This window comes from Bactrocera tryoni, chromosome 2, assembly GCF_016617805.1.
Source record: "Bactrocera tryoni isolate S06 chromosome 2, CSIRO_BtryS06_freeze2, whole genome shotgun sequence".
NCBI classification, from domain to species: domain Eukaryota; kingdom Metazoa; phylum Arthropoda; class Insecta; order Diptera; family Tephritidae; genus Bactrocera; species Bactrocera tryoni.
The window spans coordinates 70,605,674-70,626,427 of record NC_052500.1 but is presented as its reverse complement, the minus strand read 5'-3'; the positions used below and the strand labels follow the sequence as shown (position 1 = coordinate 70,626,427).

Below are 20,754 nucleotides of genomic sequence, written 5' to 3'. Positions count from 1 at the left end.
ATCATGTTTTTTTATAAGAATATTTCTTTTTACTAATATTTGTCTTTTTATATAAATATTTGTATATATATTTATTTAACATATTATTTACGTTTGCCATGCGCTCAAAATAAATATTTCTTTTAATTTTTTTATTAAAAACGACTTGTGCTTGTTTTAATTCACAATAGTACTAGTTGTGAATTATCCTATTGAATATTTTCGTTGAGTTTCGGCGCACATGTACTTGACGTTTGCTGTCATCGCCGTCGGGTCGAAAAGAACGAGAAAAAAATTACAACTTAGTACCAACTACAAAATATAGGCAAAATTCTTACAGAAAGTAGAGTTTTTATAATCTAATAAGTGTACAAAAACAATGAGTGAAGACTATTTGAGTCAACCAATCTCGCTGGGGTCGTCATCATCAGGTAAGCGCTCCTGATGCATAAATATACGGTGGACACAATATACAGGGTGTACATTACGCAATTATTGTCACCTAGTCTGTAATCGCATTACAACGTATTTCCTTTAACATAGATATTGTTTGAATATAAATGATTTTATTATCTTAAATAGCAGATGAGGTACGTCCCAATCGTTCGAGTGCAACAACCAGCACATTTGGTACACCTATTTCTCCATATTTGAATTATAACCCGCGTATATTGCAACAAGCACAGCCAGAATTTATTTTTCCGGAAGGTGCTAATAAGCAGCGCGGACGTTTCGAATTGGCTTTCTCACAAATTGGAAGTTCAGTAATAGTTGGCGCAGGGATAGGCGGTGTAGTTGGCTATTATAATGGTATGAAAACAACGGCGGCATTACAACAAACAGGCAAACTAAGGCGAACACAGTAAGCTTAATATAAATTATTTATATTTGAAATTAGTATGTATTTTACTAATAACTTAATTTTAATTTTAGATTACTTAATCATGTGTTGAAACAAGGCTCTGGCACCGCCAACACTCTGGGGACACTTGCCGTCATGTATTCAGCGTTCGGTGTACTTCTGCAAAATGTTCGAGGAGAAGACGACGATATCAACACAGTTATTTCCGGCACAGCAACTGGACTGTTATACAAATCGACAGGTGAGTAGTTAAAACATATTTTGCTACTAATTCATTAAATACATATTCTTTATTACAAAACAGCTGGCCTTCGAAAATGTGCAATAGGCGGTGGAGTAGGTCTAGGTGTATCAGCTGCGTATTGTCTGCTCCAATTGTTGCGAGCAAATTCAAATGGTTCTGGTTTAAAATTTCTGTAAATCTATATGAATTGCATAAAAACTGAACTGGACTGTGGCATACTGACTACGAAATTTTCTAAATACGATAAGTGGTTAGCGGCTAGTAGTGACTAGGTAACTCCATATAGTGGAGATAAATGGAGTTGCGTTATTCCCCTATGTAACGCGCTCAAACGTACATAGCAAATTTAAGTTGTAAGTTTTCCTTGCTTTATAACTTTTATTTTTTAATATTATTAGTTATTAGAATGTGATGAGTTAAGTTGAACAAACTAATACCGAAGACAATTTGCTTAATAAGTAATTATAATAGTACAACAATATAAATGCAAAAATTCACACAAAATTCTTTGCGCATTAAACAGAAGTGTGTTTACATAAACTTAAAAAAATAGTTGTACAGAAAATCATAGAAATATAAAATTGAAAATGATCACCGAAATAAAACTAAACGCTTTGCGTATGTCAAAACAAGAATTGCGAAAAATATTTTTTCTTTCATAATAAAATGTGATGGTTAAGTGATTTCAGTTAAAGTTAAAAATTAAATCAATAAAAATATAAATTGTGGTATTGCCTTGAACCACAATGCTACAATGAAAAACGAAAATTTTAAAACTTTTCAAGTTTTATTTGCTGATAACAATGTTTACTCAACATATTTACTTATTATATATAATATTTATATTTATATATACCATAAAGTATTATTTATTAACGCCCTGCAACGCTGCCCTTTGTTTATCGATAGTAACGCAGACATTTAAATTTAATTGCATAATTCAAAGGCATCCGAAATGTTTACTGTTGCATCCAGTCACTTTAAAATGTATAATTTTATTGTGTTTTTAAAAATTCGCATCGCTGCCCTCAATTTAATGCAAACAGCAACCGATAGTAACAAGTTTATAGTAAATCGATATATAATTTAATAATACAAGGCGTTATGTAAAATGGAAATACCGAAATCCGCGAATCATTGTACTGCTTAAAGTTAATAATCTAAAACATCTGAGTCGGAACCAGTCAAAGCCAACACCTTCATGCCGGACTTCTCATCGATTATATTGTTCACCGGCGCTTCGCAACTGGTATCCAAAGTAGAACATGTGTGACAATGACAACTGCCAGCCTCCATGTACTCATAACGACGTGTTTCCTACAGCAATAAAGTACACAATATATTAAAATAATCTTATATATAGTTTTTACTCACTTCATCGGCTTCCGGATGGCAATTTCTCAGCACCGCTACAGCTGGTTGGCGTGTCGCATGTACACAAACGGGATGAAAAGAACGTTTGTATGGGAATTTCCAATCGGAAATCTCACTGGAGTCACAACGACCCCAACAGGAACGTACGCTCACATAATCCCAACACTCGCGACCCTGTGCATCCGCTTGTGTGATGCGGTATGTATAAAGCCGCTGGTGACAGCCGAGTGGTGCTGCTGTGGGACTGCTGTCGATCGGTTGTGCTTCAAGTAATTGACTCAATGACGGTGTTGCAATTGTAACGAACGCGACGAGTGCAAATGTATTCAAATATTTATTCTATATGCCAAAAAAATATTGTGTGACCGTTATAAAAAAATTTATTTAATAATGTAAGTATGTGTGTGTATGTTTTGTTCATACCATTTCAGTGACCGTTTTACGCTTATGATGATAGCTCTTTGCGGCGCACTGTGGCGAGCTGTTATGCAGAGCAGCGTAGAGAATGAAATGACTTGCATTTGCTTGTTGCGCCAGTCTTTTATACGTTTAAATTTTATTTATTTTGTCTATGTATAATGTCAAGTGCAAGCACGAAGTATTGTTGGCAAATCCTGTTACGCATCTAAGGACAAATAGAAAATGTGTCTGTGTGTACTTATATAACATATCAGTGGATCATTATAGGGTTTACATGTAAATACCTTTAAAAAGAAATTATACAGTGGAAGAGGTTGCAGACCCAAACCCTTATCGGCTTTGTTTTTCTTATAATTGATCATTTAGAATCTTGTTGCTAAACGATATAAGACGATGTTCCGTGACTTACACCAGGTAATACGAAAACAAAAAGCCGTTCCCACGACAGCCGGGACTACGTCACCGGAACGGACCCGGATTTTTTATCCGGACTCTCAGCCGCAGCGAGCATATCTTTTCGTAATAAGAAAGTTTTTATCAAGAACTTATTTTTGATCGGTCGGCTAAAAGTGTCATATTTTCAAAATACATGCCTTCATCTTGGGCTATAGTCGTTTAAGTTACCAAACTTTTATTAATTTTGATTTTTTTTAAATATCACTAAATATAATTTTGTACAATTGCGTAAAAATTTGGTCAACATTACATTCAATGCCAAATGATGTAAAAAATAGTATTTAAAAAATATCATCGTTTTTGCTCGTGAGCAATTCTTACACTCTTTGTTCGGTCATACGAATGCATTCGTTCATCGTCTGCTATAATTATTCACCCACTTGTAACTTCGATATCATCCAATCCGTTGCTGTCCCTACTGTCAAGCGCTGAAATTTTGTCATCTATTTGAATAAGTTCCTTTCCTCAATAATTTATTTCGATTTTAAATCAGTATATACGTAACCATGTGCCGTTTCTTGCCTTGATTCGTCATATGGATTCAGCTTTCATACTTCACATACTCGTATTTGGTTTTTGGTTAAGTACCGTTTTGACATGCTTTCATATTCATTTATATTACAAAGAATTTGTTTTTTGCTATATATTTTAAATTTTACTGTCACTTCTTGAAGATCAGCTGATCCACTTCATAAAGTAGCTACCAGAATTTTGTTTGATTTTGCAGGCATTGGTAGCCCTCTTTTTAACCTGTTAAACTGGCTTTTCAGGCGCGTCGTCGTATCTCATGGTGTGAACCGAAACGTTGCGAACGCAATTGTACGCGAAAGCGACGATTCGGATCGGGACGCAGATCTTCGTGACGGTCCTCAATGACTGGTGCAAGTGCTGCCGCTGCGGCAATAACTATGCCAGCTGCATCTTCTTCATCGTCGGCATCGTCATCCTCATTCGGACTATCATAATCATCCATAGCGGCATCCTGCGCCTCCACTGAGGCATTCGACATAGAGATGGTCTCCGCATCGCGTGCCATAGCGCTTGCCAGCAGCCGTTGACGTCGCTCCTCCATCAAACGATGACGCTCCTTGTGTATGTAATCACGTTTATTCGGCAAGCCGGCTACATTGTTGGCCGTGAGCGCCGAGCGCACCACATTCATGTCGGTAGCTTCCATCCTGCGGTTTAGAAGCGCAATTATTTTACCCAAAATAAAGTAGAAGACAACTTAGTAGTCACTATTACAACTTACCACTCGTCCGTCTCGGCAACGTAGCATTCGGTGTGTGAAATTGTGGACACGCCATTGAAGCCGCCAATGGCGAAAATCATATCATCTATTATTTCAAGTCCGAAATTACTACGCGAATGATTCATTTCGCGTATGAACGACCAGGTTTGTGTGTCGGGATCATAACGTTCGCCTGTAGAGAGACGCGCTGTGCCATTAAAACCGCCAATCACATAAAGTTGTCCACGAAAGGCTACACAAGATACGCCCGAGCGACGATGATTCATATTCGGTATACGTGTCCAGATATTGTTGCCGGGATCATAGTATTCGGCACTGTCCAAACACTCTTGACCATTGAAGCCACCTACCATATGCAGAAATAGAAAATACTCATTAGTCGAGAAGATATGAATTCACGCTAAGCAAGAAAGTACAAATTTAAAGTAGAGAATTGTTCACAGTACTGGTTCAATGTCTTATTGTCTAGTAGAAAAGGAAGATATGAACTTAGGAACCAGTTGCTATATTTATCAATCGATATTAGAGTGCTTTCCAGCAAGTCTAACTATTCTAATGTGCTTTCGATATTGTATTTCCAAGACCCGTGGTTAGGGTTCTATGCATATACCTTGAAACCTCCACCTCTTTAATGTCATTCTAATAATGAAGTGTCTTAGAAGTAACTATTTATTTTTCGAGTTTTGGCCGTCGTATTTAATAAAGTATCAAAAACATCCACTGATACAAAGTTGTACAGAGATCCCGAGGTTGATACCTCTAAAGGCTCTGGACAGGTTGTCATTATTGTAGCGGTGCTTAGGCGGCGAAGCGTAAGTTAATTGTCATCAAGGTCATCTAACGGGCGGTTCAAAAATGTATTGATTCGACAGAGTCCAAGCATAGGGAGAGGGGTGTTAGACAAGTTCGTTTCATAGGCCTTGCAAAGAGACGGCTTGAGACATGCGAAAATACATTGAGAAGTTTCACCTGACCTGTACCGTTTGTGGAAGCGACATTCCAAACAAGCCACTAAAAGAATATACCAAGCTAACGCTTGACTGAAAATAAAAGCAATTTCGGTTTCACTTTACTCCTCCTTCGTCTCACTCCCTCCCTTCTACATCTTATTCATGTCTTTTACAAAGCAATAAAGATAAAAATGCAAATCTAGTCTTAAAATAAACTTCTTCGAAATAAGCGTGACTATTTTGGAATGCGTCATTGAAGCGAGCAACCCTCAGTTCATACTTTCACTTACCCGTTGCATAAATTTTTCCCTTTAATGTGCATGCGCTTGCGTCAGATCGTTGCATATTCATAGGCGTTATAACGGTCCACTGATTCGTTTTCGGATTATAACGCTCGACTGTATTCAAACGATTATGACCATCATAGCCGCCGATTGCGTAGATGAGACCGTTAAGCTCAGCGACGCTAACATAGCAGCGACGGCAGTGCATTGGTGCAATCTAAATGGAGCAAAAAGAGTAAACGTTAGAAGAAAATAAATTTAAAGTTTTTTTGTAAATGTCAAATGAAAAAGAACAAGGTCAAGAAGGGGACTCTGATTTGTTGCAAGCTGAAGATTGTTTTAGATTAGGCATTTTTGGATGGTTAATTTGTTACTCGAAGATTTCACGTAAAATCAAGAATCCGGACCCTCGATCAATGATGTCGTCATCGAAAGAAAGTCGAGAGTTTTTGTGACCGACAAGATTTGATTGAAACTCAGAAATTTCTTTGCTGGTAAGACTATGATTAGAGGAATTTGGCTTGATTCTGTGACGTCGAGAAGAGTTTTTCGCGACCAAGCATAAATTATTTCATATAAGCGGACCAAGATTTAATAGAAACTCAAAGATTTTTGTGTTGGTGAGACTATAATTAGAAGAATTCGGCTTGGTGCCATGACATCGAAAAGAGCTCGAGAGTTTTTTGGAACCAAGCACATAAGCGGACCAAGATTTAATTGAAACTCAGAAACTTTTGTGTTGGTAAGACTATGAATAGAGAGATTCAGCTCGGTTCTAAGGGATCGAAAAGAACTTGAGAGTTTTTCGCGACCTAGGACATATTTTTTCATAAGCGCGCCAAGATTTAGTTGAAACTCAGAAATTTTTTGCGTTGGTAGGACTATGATTCGAGGAATTCAGCTTGGTTTCATGACTTCGAAAAGAACTAGAGTGTTCTTCGCGACCAAGAAAGAATTTGTTCATATAAGAAGATCAAGATTTAATTGAAACTCAGAAATGTTTGTGTTGGTAAGACTATGAATAGAGAGATTCGGCTTGGTTCTATGAGATTGAAAAGGACTCGAGAATTTAATTGAATGTCAGAGATTTTGTTTGCGAGAAAATTTCTTAATTTATACCTATTTTAATTTGATATCAAACTACATTTTGACTCACCTCCTTCCAATTCTTGCGCACCGCATCGAAGACACGACATGTATTGAAATATTCAACACCATCATAGCCACCGATCGAATAGATTTTATAACCAATGACGGCAGTGCCATGATAAGCACGCGGTCCGGCTGGATCTTCGGCCGGTATATTGACCCAACGATCGGCACGCGTATCATATGTTTCGATGCAACCCTTCGATGTGCCGCCACTCCAGCCGCCAATGGCGAAGATGACCTCATGCGGCAGCCTTGGCATGGCTAACGGTGGTGTGGTGAGCTTTTTGGAAAATGGCATACGAAATGGCACATATAAATTAGAGCTGATCGAAGAGAAAGAGAGAGGAGGGATAGATAATTGGTAAATACCTCGCCCGATGATGGATTCATTATATCCAAATCATACATAAATTTAAATGTCTCCACAATCAATGGTTTCGCATCGTCACACTGCAGTACATACGGATGCTCCTTCACCTCGTCCATGAAACACTACCGCAAGAGAGATTAGCGAACATGATTAGTTTTTTGTACAAGAAGAAGATAGTATGCGTATACCATCTGATCAAATTTGACTCGGATTGGTCTATAGAAAAAATATTCTCATATTCGTAAAACATTTTTCATTTTCGTGTAAAGTTTGATCTCTACTGCTTGGCAGCATGTTTTTTAAGACGCGTGTTCTTCCAATGGAATCACGGCTACGGAATCGTTGAAAATGTTAGAGTAGTGTTTTGGGGAGTCTACCTTATCACGAAGACAAAGCAATTGAGTGACGCAAAGCATTAAGTAAAAGTCTTGAAGTCATAGAAAACTAGCCTCAGAAGAGTAGTTCGTCCATTAAAAGTTTGAAAATAATCGAAAGCTTTTCTCAGAAGAGCAGTCCATACATTAAAGACGATAAATTCGTAAAAGTTAAAGATGTAGTACTACAAAAGCGACGTCTTGGCATCAGAGAGATTGCAGAGGACCTTAACATCCATTATGGATCGTCTCAGCATATTTCGAGTAAAGTTTTGGCTATGAAGCCTGTCAATGGTAGACTAGTAACAAAAGACCTAAACCTTTTGCAAGAACTTGGTAGAGCTGAGGACCCTACAGAAGAATTTTAACTGATGACGAGACGTAGGTTTATGAATATGATGTCGAAACTGTTCAACAATCCAGCAAAGACCGTTCCACAAATGAGCCGAAACCGAAAAAACACGTTAAAGTTAGCCAAAAATCGAGTTGATACACATCGTTTTCTTTGATTACCGTGGTCTGGTTCTTCAGGAACTCGTTCTACATGGTAAAACGGTTCTGCTTGTTTTCAGCAGTCTACGTGAAGCAGTTTTTTGTAAACGACTGGATTCGTGGGAGAAAACTGATGGATTTTTCAATACGATAATTCGATAATTCTGCTTATACAACAACAAAATTAAGATTGTCGTTGACTTTTTGGTCAAACACGAAACAAAAGTCATCGCTGAGTCACTGTTATCGCCAGTTTTGGTTTTTTGGTAGTTTTTTCTGTTTTCGAAACTGAAAATTTTACTACAAGAAATGCGTCATGAGTCTATTCAAGAAATTAAAAGTCATTAGCTAAAGGTACTTAAGGCCATCCAAGCCGAGACTAGTAATAAGTGTGTGCAAAGTTGGATCAAAGGTGATTAGGCTTATATTGGCTCAAAAGAAGACAATTTTATGGTTATAATAAAGATTTGTTTTGAAATACGTCATTCCTTGAAGGCATGGAAAGACATCCTACCAGAGCCTTATGCCAAGTGTACGGAAAATTGGATTAAACGTTGCTCAAAATGAGTCTATTTTGAAGGCGATATTTATTTTTTTTATTGAAATACTCGGAAATATTATCTTATTGTTAGTACGGGCCAAATTTGATCAGCTGTCATGCACATACATATATACATACCTTTGGTGTCATCAAACCCAAGCGCACGCCCTGCATCAGTTGCGCCACATATTGTTTACGATTTTCTGGGTCGTGATCGATCCATTTGATGCACAGCTTCCATACGTGGTCCTCTTCGCGTGTATTCAGCTCATCGTCGCTAATAATGTCGTAGAAATCCTTTAAGCCCATTTCGAGTATGTCCTTATTTTTAGCGGCAACCTCAATGAAATAGCGCAGCAGATAATTTCGCGCTTTCGCATACAAGTCGTCGAGAAAGCGAAATCTGCAAACACACACATGCACACAAACAAGTGGCGTATAAGCAAAGCAATACGGATGACGTAGCGCGTCGACGGTGAATTGATTGAGGCGATTAAGGTGCAAAAGATAATGCAAACAAATTAGTTAATAATAAAATATGTTCAATATTTGGACCAGCAGGAAACATTCTCATGGGTACATAGACATATGTGTATGTAAATATGTATGTATTGCCATGCTCGCTTGTTCAATTATAAGTATGTCAAGTGCATTAAGCACCAATTACTTTCACTTTCAGCAAAACATTCTTACACACACACACACACACACACGCACCTAGCTGTATTGCCGCCAAATCCCCACCCACCTGGCGAATCCCATTATGCTGACACAATTCTCGGGCGTCAACATCGCGGCTAGATGCTGCTTACACAGCGTCACCAATCCAATCATGCCCACATAATCGGCCGAGATGAGCAATTCATGCACGTTCTCCGCATTGATGGTGCACTTGCGCAGGTACGCATACTGTATTAGCTGCTCCATAATGGCACCGCTCATGCCCGGTATGTGTACGGAACGATTCTCGTCACTCTTCGATGGCGATATGGTGGAATTGAAGCCTGTAAACTGTGCCCTTGGAAATGGCGAAGAGAAAAATTTAAATGTTTAATTAGAACTGTGAAAATATAGCAAATAGTTGTGGAAGAAGGACTTTAGGAACATGATAGGAAAAGTAACTAGTCACTGTCTGGGGGCGACGCACGCCCGCAGGATGGGGTTGACAGCACAAGAAAACTGAAGGAAATGTCTAACGCAGGGCACCAGGGAAACGATTGATTGATTGATTGAAAGATGAGGAATGCACCGCGACCTTTGGTTTATTGTGCCCTCTCCTAACTCACATAGACTCACCTAGCCCCAGCGCATTGATAAAGTTCAATAGACTTCCGGGTGCTAATGAGGCTATGCGATCCCTATCCGGAAACATGGATCCAAGTCCTGCGTCTACAGACTGCGTCAGGCGGGGAAACAATGGAGAATCTCTTGTACACTTATCACCGATTGGCAAGACTACGCTGTAAGCAACTGCGGTCCCTACGGTATCATACACTGGAGGAGGTTTTGATAGTGAGGCCGCCGAGTCTGTTAAAATTCGCGTCAAGCGCAGGCATCCCAAACATTGACTACTCCTCTTGGGCTTAACAACTGAACTCCATCTAGTAACGCAAAGGATCAAATTGGTCTATGCATGGCTTATTGGCCAACCAGATTAACCTAACCTAACGTAATTGTGGAAATAGTTATAGCGAGGAAGTGGAGGTGAGAGTTATCTTTGAGGACCACGGCATAACGGCGTGAAAAGTAACAAAATTCCTATCCAGCTCTTAAGTTCCTTTTATAAAGTCTGGTAAAATGAAATAAATTATAATTATAATCAATTTCTTCTTCTTCTTAATTGGCGTAGAAACCGCTTAAGCGATTATAGCCGAGTTAACAACAGCGCGCCAGTCGTTTTTTCTTTTCGCTACGTGGCGCCAGTTGGATATTCCAAGCGAAGCCAGGTCCTTCTCCACTTGGTCCTTCCAACGGAGTGGAGGTCTTCCTCTTCCTCTGCTTCCCCCGGCGGGTACTGCGTCGAATACTTTCAGAGCTGGAGTGTTTTCGTCCATCCGGACAACATGACCTAGCCAGCGTAGCCGCTGTCTTTTAATTCGCTGTCTTTTAATTCGCTGAACTATGTAACTATCTCGACTAATCAATTTAGGTTTCGAAAATTCAGTTCGGGTAATTTTGATGTTAAAGATTTCCCACGCTCTGAATGACCAGTTTCGAAAACCAGTATCAAAATAATGGCAACCGTTGAGTCTGACCGTCATACAACTGTCTCTGTCGATTACCCAGGAACTAACATTGCATAACAAAACTTTTGAAAAAATTTATAATGGGTTTTTCAATAGCGATGCTACAAAAGTAGACCTAAACAAAAAAGGACAGCAAAAGACGCCAAATATGTTCCCGCTTTTTTGACATTTCTCTTCAGTAAAGTTCATCATGGATCCAACAACGTTGGATGGCCGTCAAATCGTCCAGTCAGATCAACAATTGAGCGTCTAGGAAAAATTTTGAATCCACAGACACAGTACAAAATGTTCCCGAGCCAGCGAGACAAAGAAGTGCCCGCAGTGTCGTAGATCAAATTGACGCAAGACTGAAGCCGCTTGGCCACCAGAATCGTCGTATGTTCGTGAATTGGGCTGAGCAAAAACTTGAAAAATCAGCTTCGGCAATGAAGCTCATTTCTGACTGAATGGCTTCGTCAATAAGTAAAATATGCATTACTGGTCAGGCAGCAATCCATACGTATTCCATGAGTCACCATTGCATACCGAAAAAATTACGGTTTAGTGCGGTTTATGGGGCGGCGGCGTCATTGGGCCGTATTTCTTCTGTGATGATCAAGAGCGGCACGTTAATGTGAATAGGAATCGCTACGTCTCAATGATAACCGAATATTTTTAGATGATATGGACTAGGACAAAACGTGGTTCTAACTGGACGGCGCCACAAGCCACACATCGAATATCACAATCGATTTATTGAAAACCAAGTTTGGAGAACGTGTTACCTCACGAAATGGCCCAGTCAATTGACCGCCTTGGTCGTGCAATTTGACGCCGTTAGACTATTTCCTGTGGAGCTACGTCAAGTCTCTGGTCTATGCCAACAAGTCAGCGACAATTGATGAACTTCGTATCAATATCGAACGAATCGGCAGTATCGGCCGATTTATGCTTGAAAGCCGTAGAAAATTGAGTTCAGCGTGTGACTTCACCCCGTTATAAAGCTGAATACAATAAGAAGCTCGAGCCCAAACGAGTTTACCCAAAAAAATCCTCATTTCTATCTCAGAATTTCAAGTGGATGGTTACCGGTGATGGAAAGTGGTCCTTTTACGACAATGTCAAGCGAAATCGGTTGAGTAATCTACTTTGAACAGCTGCCCTACAGCCAAACTCTTAATTCTACGCAAATATTTTAGTAATCGCCTACTATCGGCAAGCTTTGGCCAATATGAGAAGAATTGTCTTCCATCAGGACAACGGCAGACCAAACACATCGATAGTGACTCGTCAGTCGCTGAATTGTGAGCCTCTTATGTATCCTTCCTATACTTCAGATGTGGCACAAGATTGTTACTACCTCTTCCTGTCTAAGGCAGGAATTTTCGCTGGTGGAAAATCCGTCTCAAGAGAAGCTTGATCTGAGGAAGATTTACATACGTTTCTTTGCATATTGACAACGGCGAATATTGCAGTCGATGGAACGATGAGCTCTACCAGATATACGATGACATTGACATAGTTCAGCGAATTAAAAGACAGCGGCCACGCTGGCTGGGTCATATCGTCTGAAATGGATGAAAACACTCCAGCTCTAAAGCTCGGCGCAGTACCCGCCGTGGGAAGCAGAGTAAAAGGGAGACCTCCACTCCGTCGGAAGGAGCAGGTGGAAAAGAACCTGGCTACACTTGGAATCCCCAATTGGCGCCAAACAGTGAAAAGGAGGATCGACTGGTGGGCTGTTGTAAACTCGGCTGTAATCGCTTACGCGGTGTCTACGCCAATAAAGGAGAAGATTTGGATATACCACCGGATTTTTAGAGTAACGAGCCAGATGAATGAAGAATTTCGCTACAATTTATGATTTTTATTTTTCAAAGACGGGCATCTTTTCGAAGGTATTCTGGAATCCTAAAGAACATATCACGAAAATTTAAAAGGAGCATATGTCAATATCATGATTTGTAAAGATCACGTTGTTTTCCTTGAAATATTTAACATATTTGAAAGCTCGTGAAAACGAACTAGTTTTATATACGACCGACGTTCCTCGGTTCAACTATATTCAGTAATATCAGCTTTTCTATTCGTATATTTCTAGCGCCACAAGTTGATCTAAGTAAGTTATACTAATTCCCGCATTTAAATTATTCGTACACACAAAAAAATATGAATAGATCGGCCGCCATTTACCAATCCTTGCAACTCACCTAAAATACGAACTGCATGCGCTCATAATGGCGCGATGTACATTGAAGGATGCATCGGACACCGAAACCACGGCATCACATAATAAATTGTTGCGTCGCAGCTCGTTCAGTGTGTTGAGCGCATGATCGCTCATGGTGGCGCTGAGGGAACGTTTCGGTGCGCTCAACGTCAACGGGTCGTCAACGTCATCATCGTCCATCTCGTGATCGATTTCGGGCATTACGACACCCTCGTCGTGTATATGTTGATTATTGTTGTTGTTGTTATTGCCAAAAAAATTATCACGTGCGCGATTTAAAAGATTTGCCATTATTTTTACTATATTCCGTTATGAGTGCTAGCTAACGGACGCTTGACGTAGGAGAGCAACTAACACCGGAGAAAGCAATACCGATTCGTACCGACGCAAGTGACTTGAAAAGGAAATGCAACGTGACCCGATTAGCGATACGCGCATGGGCAGCGAACGTGGACCTCAGCGAACTTCAGTAGCGTACGCTGTTACGCAATGCAAATACGAGTGCGTAGCGCGGTATTGGAAACTGATAAGAAACGCGCAAAGTTTTGTTCGTGTACCCGAACTTGTACCGTTTAGCTAACTGATTTTTTGGACGCCAGCGGCGATTGTTTGGCTATTCAAAATGCTGCGATAGCGCCGGTATGCTGTGGGTTTGTTGCGTTGCATGCAGTGCAGCGCTTTGCAATGATTTTTTTGAGCTTGAAATTTTGAAAAATATTCGCAATGACTTTTAAATAATATTAAGATTTTCGTTTTTTTACAAATTGTTTAAAAACTTTTATTTTGTCACTCTCTTTTCTGTTTTTGTTTTAACTTTTTTTCGCTCGTTCTCTACTCTGATGGAATTAGGCCGATGGATTTGTTTATTTAAATGGTTTGGTGGAGTTCTCAAGTCGATTGCAGTTGAAATTTTAAAAAAGTTTAACTTCCGTTCAAGTTAAACGGATGCGTTAGGGACTAAATTAGGCGATGTATTGAAAAAAATTAATAAATAATTCTCCGAAAGAAAGGAAAATATTGACGACAAAAAGCTAATCAAGTATATCTATACTAAATTGAAACAAAAAACTGAAAAGACTCGATGTCACAAGACAGGCATGTATGTTTTATAGGTTAAGCAAAGTGAAATAGAATTCTGAAAATTACGATTTTAATTTAAGGTTAGCACGACAATGTGAAAAGGTCGTCTCGATTTGCTTTCTAAAATACATTTTAAGCTCTATTCAACAACTACATACAACTATACAGAAATTTTTTCAATTAATATTTATTTGTGAATATTTACAACACTCTGTACTTAAAGTCGTCTCTAATGTCAATGTCTCTTTAGAAGTGATCTAAAGCTTCAAAAACCCCATAAGTGCAAGGATTTGGCTTTAAACTGTTTGGAAATTGATTTTATTGCGAATGAAAGTACGATTTCAAATAAGTCTGTTATTTTCGTTGACTCCTCTATGGATATGATGTGGTGAGGACTAGGTTAGGAAGACCTCAAATTTAGCAGTTTATTAACAGCGGCTTATTATTGTTCAAATCTTCTTTAAGCTTACAATGGTCACGAAAAGACTATGGATGTTATGAGAAGTTTTATATTTAAAGCTTTAATCAACATAGGTTCAGTGAGGTATAACGACCTTTTAGTCTCGCAACGTGTTGCTCGAAAGTATAATAGTTTTGTTCAACTCACGGTTGTTTTTAAAATAAATAAATAAGAAAGGGCTAAGTTCGGGCGCAACGGAACATTTTATACTTTTGCAACTTGCAAGAATCAAAGCCAGGGAAATATCTTAAGATGTGAAACGATAAACAGAGTATTGGAATCTAATAATATTATATACTCTATATAATTCATACACTGACCGACATATTCGACATAAGGCTTGTTAGAAAAACGAAAATCGTTATATGTATGTATGTAGAATATAGGAGTAGGGGTGGTATTGATCCGATTTTATCCATTAAGTATTATCGTGCCGAATGTTCCACCTAGGAAAATATATATGTACATACATATATATATGTTATCGTGCCAATCATATGGCGTAAAGTCAGCCGGGAGTTCGATATTATCCTGATGTTAGTTATATGGGGGGTAGGTCTAGTTTTCGCCCAATTTTATTTATTTTAGACACAAGAACATTGCCGTGAGTAAAATACGCTTTGTAATTTTCATCGAGATAATGCAAATAATGGCCGATATATGCAGCATAAAGTCACCCAGAAGTTCGAAAATCTTTATATTATGTATGTGGGGGTTCTGGGGTATTGACCCGATTCAAGCTATTTTTGATAATCCATTTTGATACACATATACTATTTTCAGGAAAAGAATCTATTTGAATTTCAATTGTAAATCTCATACATTGACCTATATTTTTGACCAAAAGCCAACAATAGATACTGGAGTCATCATTTCCAGTACTTGGGAGCTTGAAAAGTTTTGGTTGGATTTGGGAGATTTTTGGTCAGAAGGTTACTTCTTGATTTGTACATTGGAAACTGAAAGAAGCAAATGGAATTTAAAATTGTGTTATATGGAAAGTAGGCGTGGCGATTTAGGCGTAGGCGTAGTTCGATTTCGCCAATTTTCGCACTGAGACATAGAAATATGAGAAGAATGCCAGGTCCTAAATTTAGTCAAAATCGGATAGTCGGGTACCGAGATGTGTGTGTCACCAAAAAGCGGGCCCATTGTCTAACTTTCACATCGTCTCAGACTAACAATCAACCGGATTTCCACTTTTCTACACATCCTGATCATTTGTATATATATAACTCTATATCTATCTCACTTAGTTTTAGGTGATACATACAACCATTAGGTGAACAACACTATTATACTCTGTAGCAACAGGTTGCAAGAGTATAACAACTAATCGAGATAGCGTCTTAAATTCCCAGCCTCTGTTTTCCAAATAGTTTTTAACCGTAGTTTTTTTCAACAGGGGTAATGCTCGAAAATTCTATGGAAAATACGGCGACTGACAGAAGTGTTCAAGATCGGAGCATGCTCTTTTAGAACCCCCAGAGGTGATCTAGTGACTGATGCCCAGAGCATACGGAAATTATGGTGGGAATACTTCTCCAGCCTGCTTCCCAATCGATGACGATGGAGCAGACGTTCCATTGCCCGACAACGAAGCAGTTGAATAGCAATAACCCGTCTGAAGAACAACAAAGCGGCGGGGTCCATGGATTACCGGCCTAGCTATTCAAATACGGTGGCGAAGAACTGATTAGGAGCATGCATTAGCTTCATTGTAGAATCTGGTCGGACGAAAGCATGCCCAATGATTAGAATTTAAGCACGCTCAGACCAATCCACAAACATGGAGACTCACAATCTGCGCCAACTACCGTGGGATAAGCCTCCTCAACATCGCATATAAGCTTCTATCGAGCGTACTGTGTGAAAGATTAAAGCCCACCGTCAACAAGCTGATTTGACCTTATCAGTGTGGCTTCTGGTCTAGCAAATCGACAACTGAAAAGATATTCACCAAGCCCCCAATTTTGGAAAAGACCCGTGAAAAGCGGATCGACACACACCTCTTCGTCGATTTCAAAGCTGCTTTTGACAGCACGAAAATAAACTGATTGTATATTTTTGGTATCTCTGTAAAGCTAATACGGCTGTGTTGAGCAATAGAAAATGCTTCGTCAGGATCGTTAAAGACCTCTCCGAGCCGTTCGATACTAAACGAAATTTCAGACTAACTGTCGTGCGATTTCTTCAATCTACTGCTGGAGAAAAAATTTCGAGCTGCAGAGCTGATTTGAGAAGGCACAATTGTGTACAAGAGTGTAAAACTGCTGGCATTTGCCGATGTGATTGATAAAAAAGCGAAGCAAATCGGTCTGGTAGTGAAGACAATATCTCCTGCCATTAAACAAATAATAAAACGAATAACGCAGTCGAGGGAACTATGAGCTGTACGAGATATACGACGACATTGATCTAAATCAGCGAATAAGAGACAGTGACTCCAGAGCTGAGAGTATCCGACGCTGTACCCGCGGTGTAGGCTGAGGAAGAGGAGGACCTAAACTCCGTTGGACCAGGAGGAGAGGAACCTGTCTAAACTTGGAATCTCCAATTAGCGCCAAATAACAAACAAGAAGAACGACTGGTGCGCAGTTATAAAATCGGCTATAACCGCCTAAGCGGTGTCTACACCAATAAAGAGGAGAATTGTCGAATATGTTATTGAATATGTTGGACCCCAGTACGTATAACTCACCTTTTATCGAAATTATTTGTTATACTGCAAACAATTTTTCTGGCTTTGAGCGCTTCAAATTGTGGAAGTATAAAATGTTCGGTTATTCGAAATTAACCTTTCTTTATGTGTTCTGTTTCAATTTGCTTCGATTCCTGTCTGTGAACCAATGGAACTTTCTCTCTTATCACAGTTTTCTGAATATAAATATGGAGTAGAAGTTTGGGCTATGACATTTTTCGATAGCCGAGGTGATTCTCGGAGTGTTCTAAAGAGTCTGCGAAATATTTAAAGACCTTTGAATTATATTTATTGACCCTTGATTTTTTTTTGGCTCTGCATACGGGGTCCAGCTCTGTAACTATGAAAATGTTGAAGCGTCTGGTGGCAAGTTAATAATCTCCTTTGTTGCATGCTTCCTGACTGGCAATTGTGATAGTTATAAATATTTTTTTCTTGTTCAGAAGCTCATTTGTTTTTGTGCTCTCTGCCAACTGCGAAGAATATACAGATTTTTTCGTTGCTTGTTCCGAACGATGATTCCACAATTTATTCGACAAAGCTTAGACTGCCTTTTTGTTAAGAAGTTCTTAGAAAGTTCTTAGACGTTTCGCCGTTCAGAAACTTATGTCAAGATGAGCGGAAAGAAGGAGAAACTCCGGCAGGGTAAATAGTTTTATTTTTGATCCAAGATTAACGCTATCCGTTACTGATTAATACAATACTCAGCGAAAGGCAACAAGTCAAGCGGAGGATCCTTTAAGAAGCATTACCCAGGAAGCTTTGTCTTGTTTGAAGTCATTTGAAGGCCATCTGAAAGAGAGGATCCTTCAAGAAGCATTACCCACAAGGTTTTGTCTTGTTTGAAGTCGTTTCATTACCATCTGAAAAAGTTTTTCCTTCGTTCGTTAGATAGGATTGAGTCCAGGCTACAATGCTGGTGCGCCCCTCTAAACACTACTCAAGGAACTCGCTTCCACGACAGTCCGGTCTAAGTAAATGGAACGGACACGGATTTTTACTCGACCAAGCAGCATTCCTTCAAAAATGTTTTTTACCACAACAACAACAACTCAACGAACATAAAATGGTAATATTTCAAAATATATTTTCAACAGCACTCCCATTTGAATAAAACATAATAAAATTACCGTTAAACAAAATTCTTTATATTATATGTAACTGTATATTATTTAATATATTCAAACTACTTTATATTCGTATATATACATAAGTTTGTATTTAATCGCTTTGAGGCTCTGCGCAAGCTCCACTTCAGAGTCCTTCCGCCGTAGTTTCACCAATAGCATATTACCTTGGTTACATAAAAGCGACCAGCATTGATGGACGCATTCGCAGTATTCATTCAACAATCGCAGCGCACAGTTTCGAAATATACTCCGCGCGGATACAGCTAACGGTAAACGGTAGTATTTTCGTTTTATTTTCACTATGTTCCTGTGGCGTTTGGGATTATTATTTTTTCTCAGCATAATTGTTGTCTCCACAAATCAGTCATGGCTGAAACCGGGCTGCCACAAAGTGGGTAATACGCGCATCATATCCATACCGGAGTGTGTGGAGTTTCGTATTACCACCAATGCTTGTCGTGGATTCTGCGAGTCGTACGCTGTGCCGTCCATACCGTTTGGTCAGGCTATACCGGGCATATTTAAGCCGGTCAAACCGGTCGTTTCGGTGGGTCAGTGCTGTAACATAATGGCGGCGGAGGAAGTGAGTGCAAAAATATTGGCCGATGTGATTTTGAAGTGTCATATAAAATTCATTTTCCAAAATTTCAGGTGCAAAAGCGCGTACTTTGCATGGGCGGCATGCGTAACATAACCTTCAAATCGGCAGTATCCTGTTCCTGTTATCATTGTAAGAAGAATTAGTGTGCTATTGAAGAATGTTGGCGTAATTTGTGTTGAATTTGTATGGGCTACGAAACACCTGAGCTGCACGAGTTTGTTATGTGATCTTTTATATGTATAAAAACAGTTTTTAATATGCTCTGAGCCGTGCATAGTTAATTATTCAATATATATACATACATATATACGTACCTACAATATTTTTATATTTTATCTGAATTGTTGTTGCATCCGATTAAAAAATAAAATACAAAAAAAATGTGTTTCTTTGCGCGTTTGGTTAATCGCCTAGAACGATGCTACAAAAATATTACTTTTCTCTCTGCTGTTGTTGTAGTGGCCGAATTCTACCGAGTTGACAGTCCGGATAAAAATCGGGGTCAGTTTGGGGTACGTAGACCCGACTATCGTGGGAATGGCAGTCTCGTTTTTCTGTCTCGTGTCGTAAGACTACAGTCGTTTGGCCGTATAATATGCCGACGAAAACTGTCGTTCTAAGCAAATTGTTCTCGACAAATGTAGAAATAACAGAAGCGAAGCAGACCAAAGCTTACATGGAAAATTGGTGGGTCACACTGGAACTACGGTGCTGGCGAACTCAAGGACAGAAAGAATTAGATAATTAAATTGCAGCAAGCGAGATTCCTCTCGGGGAGCTGATAATGAAGATGTATTTTTAATTGCCGTCTTATTTTTTCAATTGCAAGTCAGTAAAACAAAGACGGTTACAAGGTATTTGATCACACTCTACCAAGTTCGGAAGTGCGTTTCCGTTTTGGGCACAATCCTTTGATCAGCGCCCCAAAGTTTAAACGCATTTTGTATGTTTATTTTGGTTCCAATTGGTTCATGTGGATAGGGATACCTTAGCCGCCTTGGTCGGGTACGAATCAAAAGCCTCCGCCGTACTTTGGGTCCGGCACCCGGCCGCAATGCGACTACACATTGGATTGCATTTTTCAACCCTGCCTGCCCTTAAGTTTCAACCGCAGCCACCACGAATCTCCACAAAGGGCCAAACCCAATGAGCAGATTGCAGTAAACTCCAAGGGCTAACTGCTCCCCGTGATACCAGGTTAAAGTCTCTGGTAAGACCTTGTAGCTTTTGCTACTTCCTACGTGAGTCCGGGCATGAGTTTTCCACAACAAAGATTTGAAAATGAAGAAGCCTATTTAAATTATGCCGTCAAAGTGATATACAGTTTGGCACGCTACAAGCAAATTATCGATGCTGGTGAAGTACCAATTGTGAAAATGGGTAAATATGAGCTGGACAATTCGCAATTTAGCAAATGGAGCAAATGGAGAAATATAAACAATTTTTACGCTTTAAAAAAATTTCATTGAAATATTTTTGTACAGCCCTAATGTGAGAATTATTCCAATATTATGAAACGTAATCCTCGCATATATTAGCATATATCAGTGATTTTTTTTTAGAATTTTTACTAATTT

The 20,754-nt window shown here is 39.2% G+C and overlaps 4 protein-coding genes across 8 annotated transcripts; 2 read left to right on the top strand and 2 right to left on the bottom strand.

Annotated features, from left to right (window-relative positions):
* Nucleotides 1-227: 227 nt before the first annotated feature.
* Nucleotides 228-1,720, top strand: LOC120769189 (mitochondrial import inner membrane translocase subunit Tim23). 2 transcript variants are annotated; one of them, XM_040096082.1, is made up of 4 exons: nucleotides 228-410; nucleotides 565-841; nucleotides 913-1,082; nucleotides 1,146-1,720. In XM_040096082.1, exons 1-4 carry the CDS (start codon nucleotides 359-361, stop codon nucleotides 1,259-1,261), a joined length of 615 nt encoding a protein of 204 aa, XP_039952016.1. In that variant the 5' UTR covers nucleotides 228-358; the 3' UTR covers nucleotides 1,262-1,720. The 2 variants fall into 2 exon arrangements, with proteins under 2 accessions (XP_039952016.1, XP_039952015.1); XM_040096081.1 differs by having other exon boundaries at nucleotides 229-410; nucleotides 562-841.
* Nucleotides 1,721-1,800: 80 nt separating this feature from the next.
* On the bottom strand, nucleotides 1,801-2,960 carry LOC120769190 (thyrostimulin beta-5 subunit). The gene is made up of 3 exons (XM_040096084.1): nucleotides 2,883-2,960; nucleotides 2,460-2,798; nucleotides 1,801-2,402 (listed from the first exon to the last, which is right to left on the bottom strand). Exons 1-3 carry the CDS (start codon nucleotides 2,883-2,885, stop codon nucleotides 2,238-2,240), a joined length of 507 nt encoding a protein of 168 aa, XP_039952018.1. The 5' UTR covers nucleotides 2,886-2,960; the 3' UTR covers nucleotides 1,801-2,237.
* A 527-nt stretch (nucleotides 2,961-3,487) lies between these two features.
* Nucleotides 3,488-13,939, bottom strand: LOC120769657 (kelch-like protein 10). 4 transcript variants are annotated; one of them, XR_005704870.1, is made up of 9 exons: nucleotides 13,186-13,939; nucleotides 9,499-9,768; nucleotides 8,889-9,153; nucleotides 7,380-7,465; nucleotides 6,978-7,296; nucleotides 5,828-6,038; nucleotides 4,588-4,933; nucleotides 3,836-4,513; nucleotides 3,488-3,763 (listed from the first exon to the last, which is right to left on the bottom strand). XR_005704870.1 is itself a non-coding variant. In XM_040096764.1 (8 exons), exons 1-8 carry the CDS (start codon nucleotides 13,494-13,496, stop codon nucleotides 4,102-4,104), a joined length of 2,214 nt encoding a protein of 737 aa, XP_039952698.1. In that variant the 5' UTR covers nucleotides 13,497-13,939; the 3' UTR covers nucleotides 3,488-4,101. The 4 variants fall into 4 exon arrangements, 3 of the variants coding, with proteins under 3 accessions (XP_039952698.1, XP_039952697.1, XP_039952699.1); XM_040096764.1 differs by having other exon boundaries at nucleotides 3,488-4,513; nucleotides 6,978-7,253; nucleotides 7,343-7,465; XM_040096763.1 differs by having other exon boundaries at nucleotides 3,488-4,513.
* Nucleotides 13,940-18,798: 4,859 nt separating this feature from the next.
* On the top strand, nucleotides 18,799-19,528 carry LOC120768904 (thyrostimulin alpha-2 subunit-like). The gene is made up of 2 exons (XM_040095666.1): nucleotides 18,799-19,159; nucleotides 19,228-19,528. The coding sequence occupies exons 1-2, from the start codon at nucleotides 18,878-18,880 to the stop codon at nucleotides 19,318-19,320; spliced, it is 375 nt and encodes a 124-aa protein (XP_039951600.1). The 5' UTR covers nucleotides 18,799-18,877; the 3' UTR covers nucleotides 19,321-19,528.
* The last annotated feature ends 1,226 nt before the right edge of the window (nucleotides 19,529-20,754 follow it).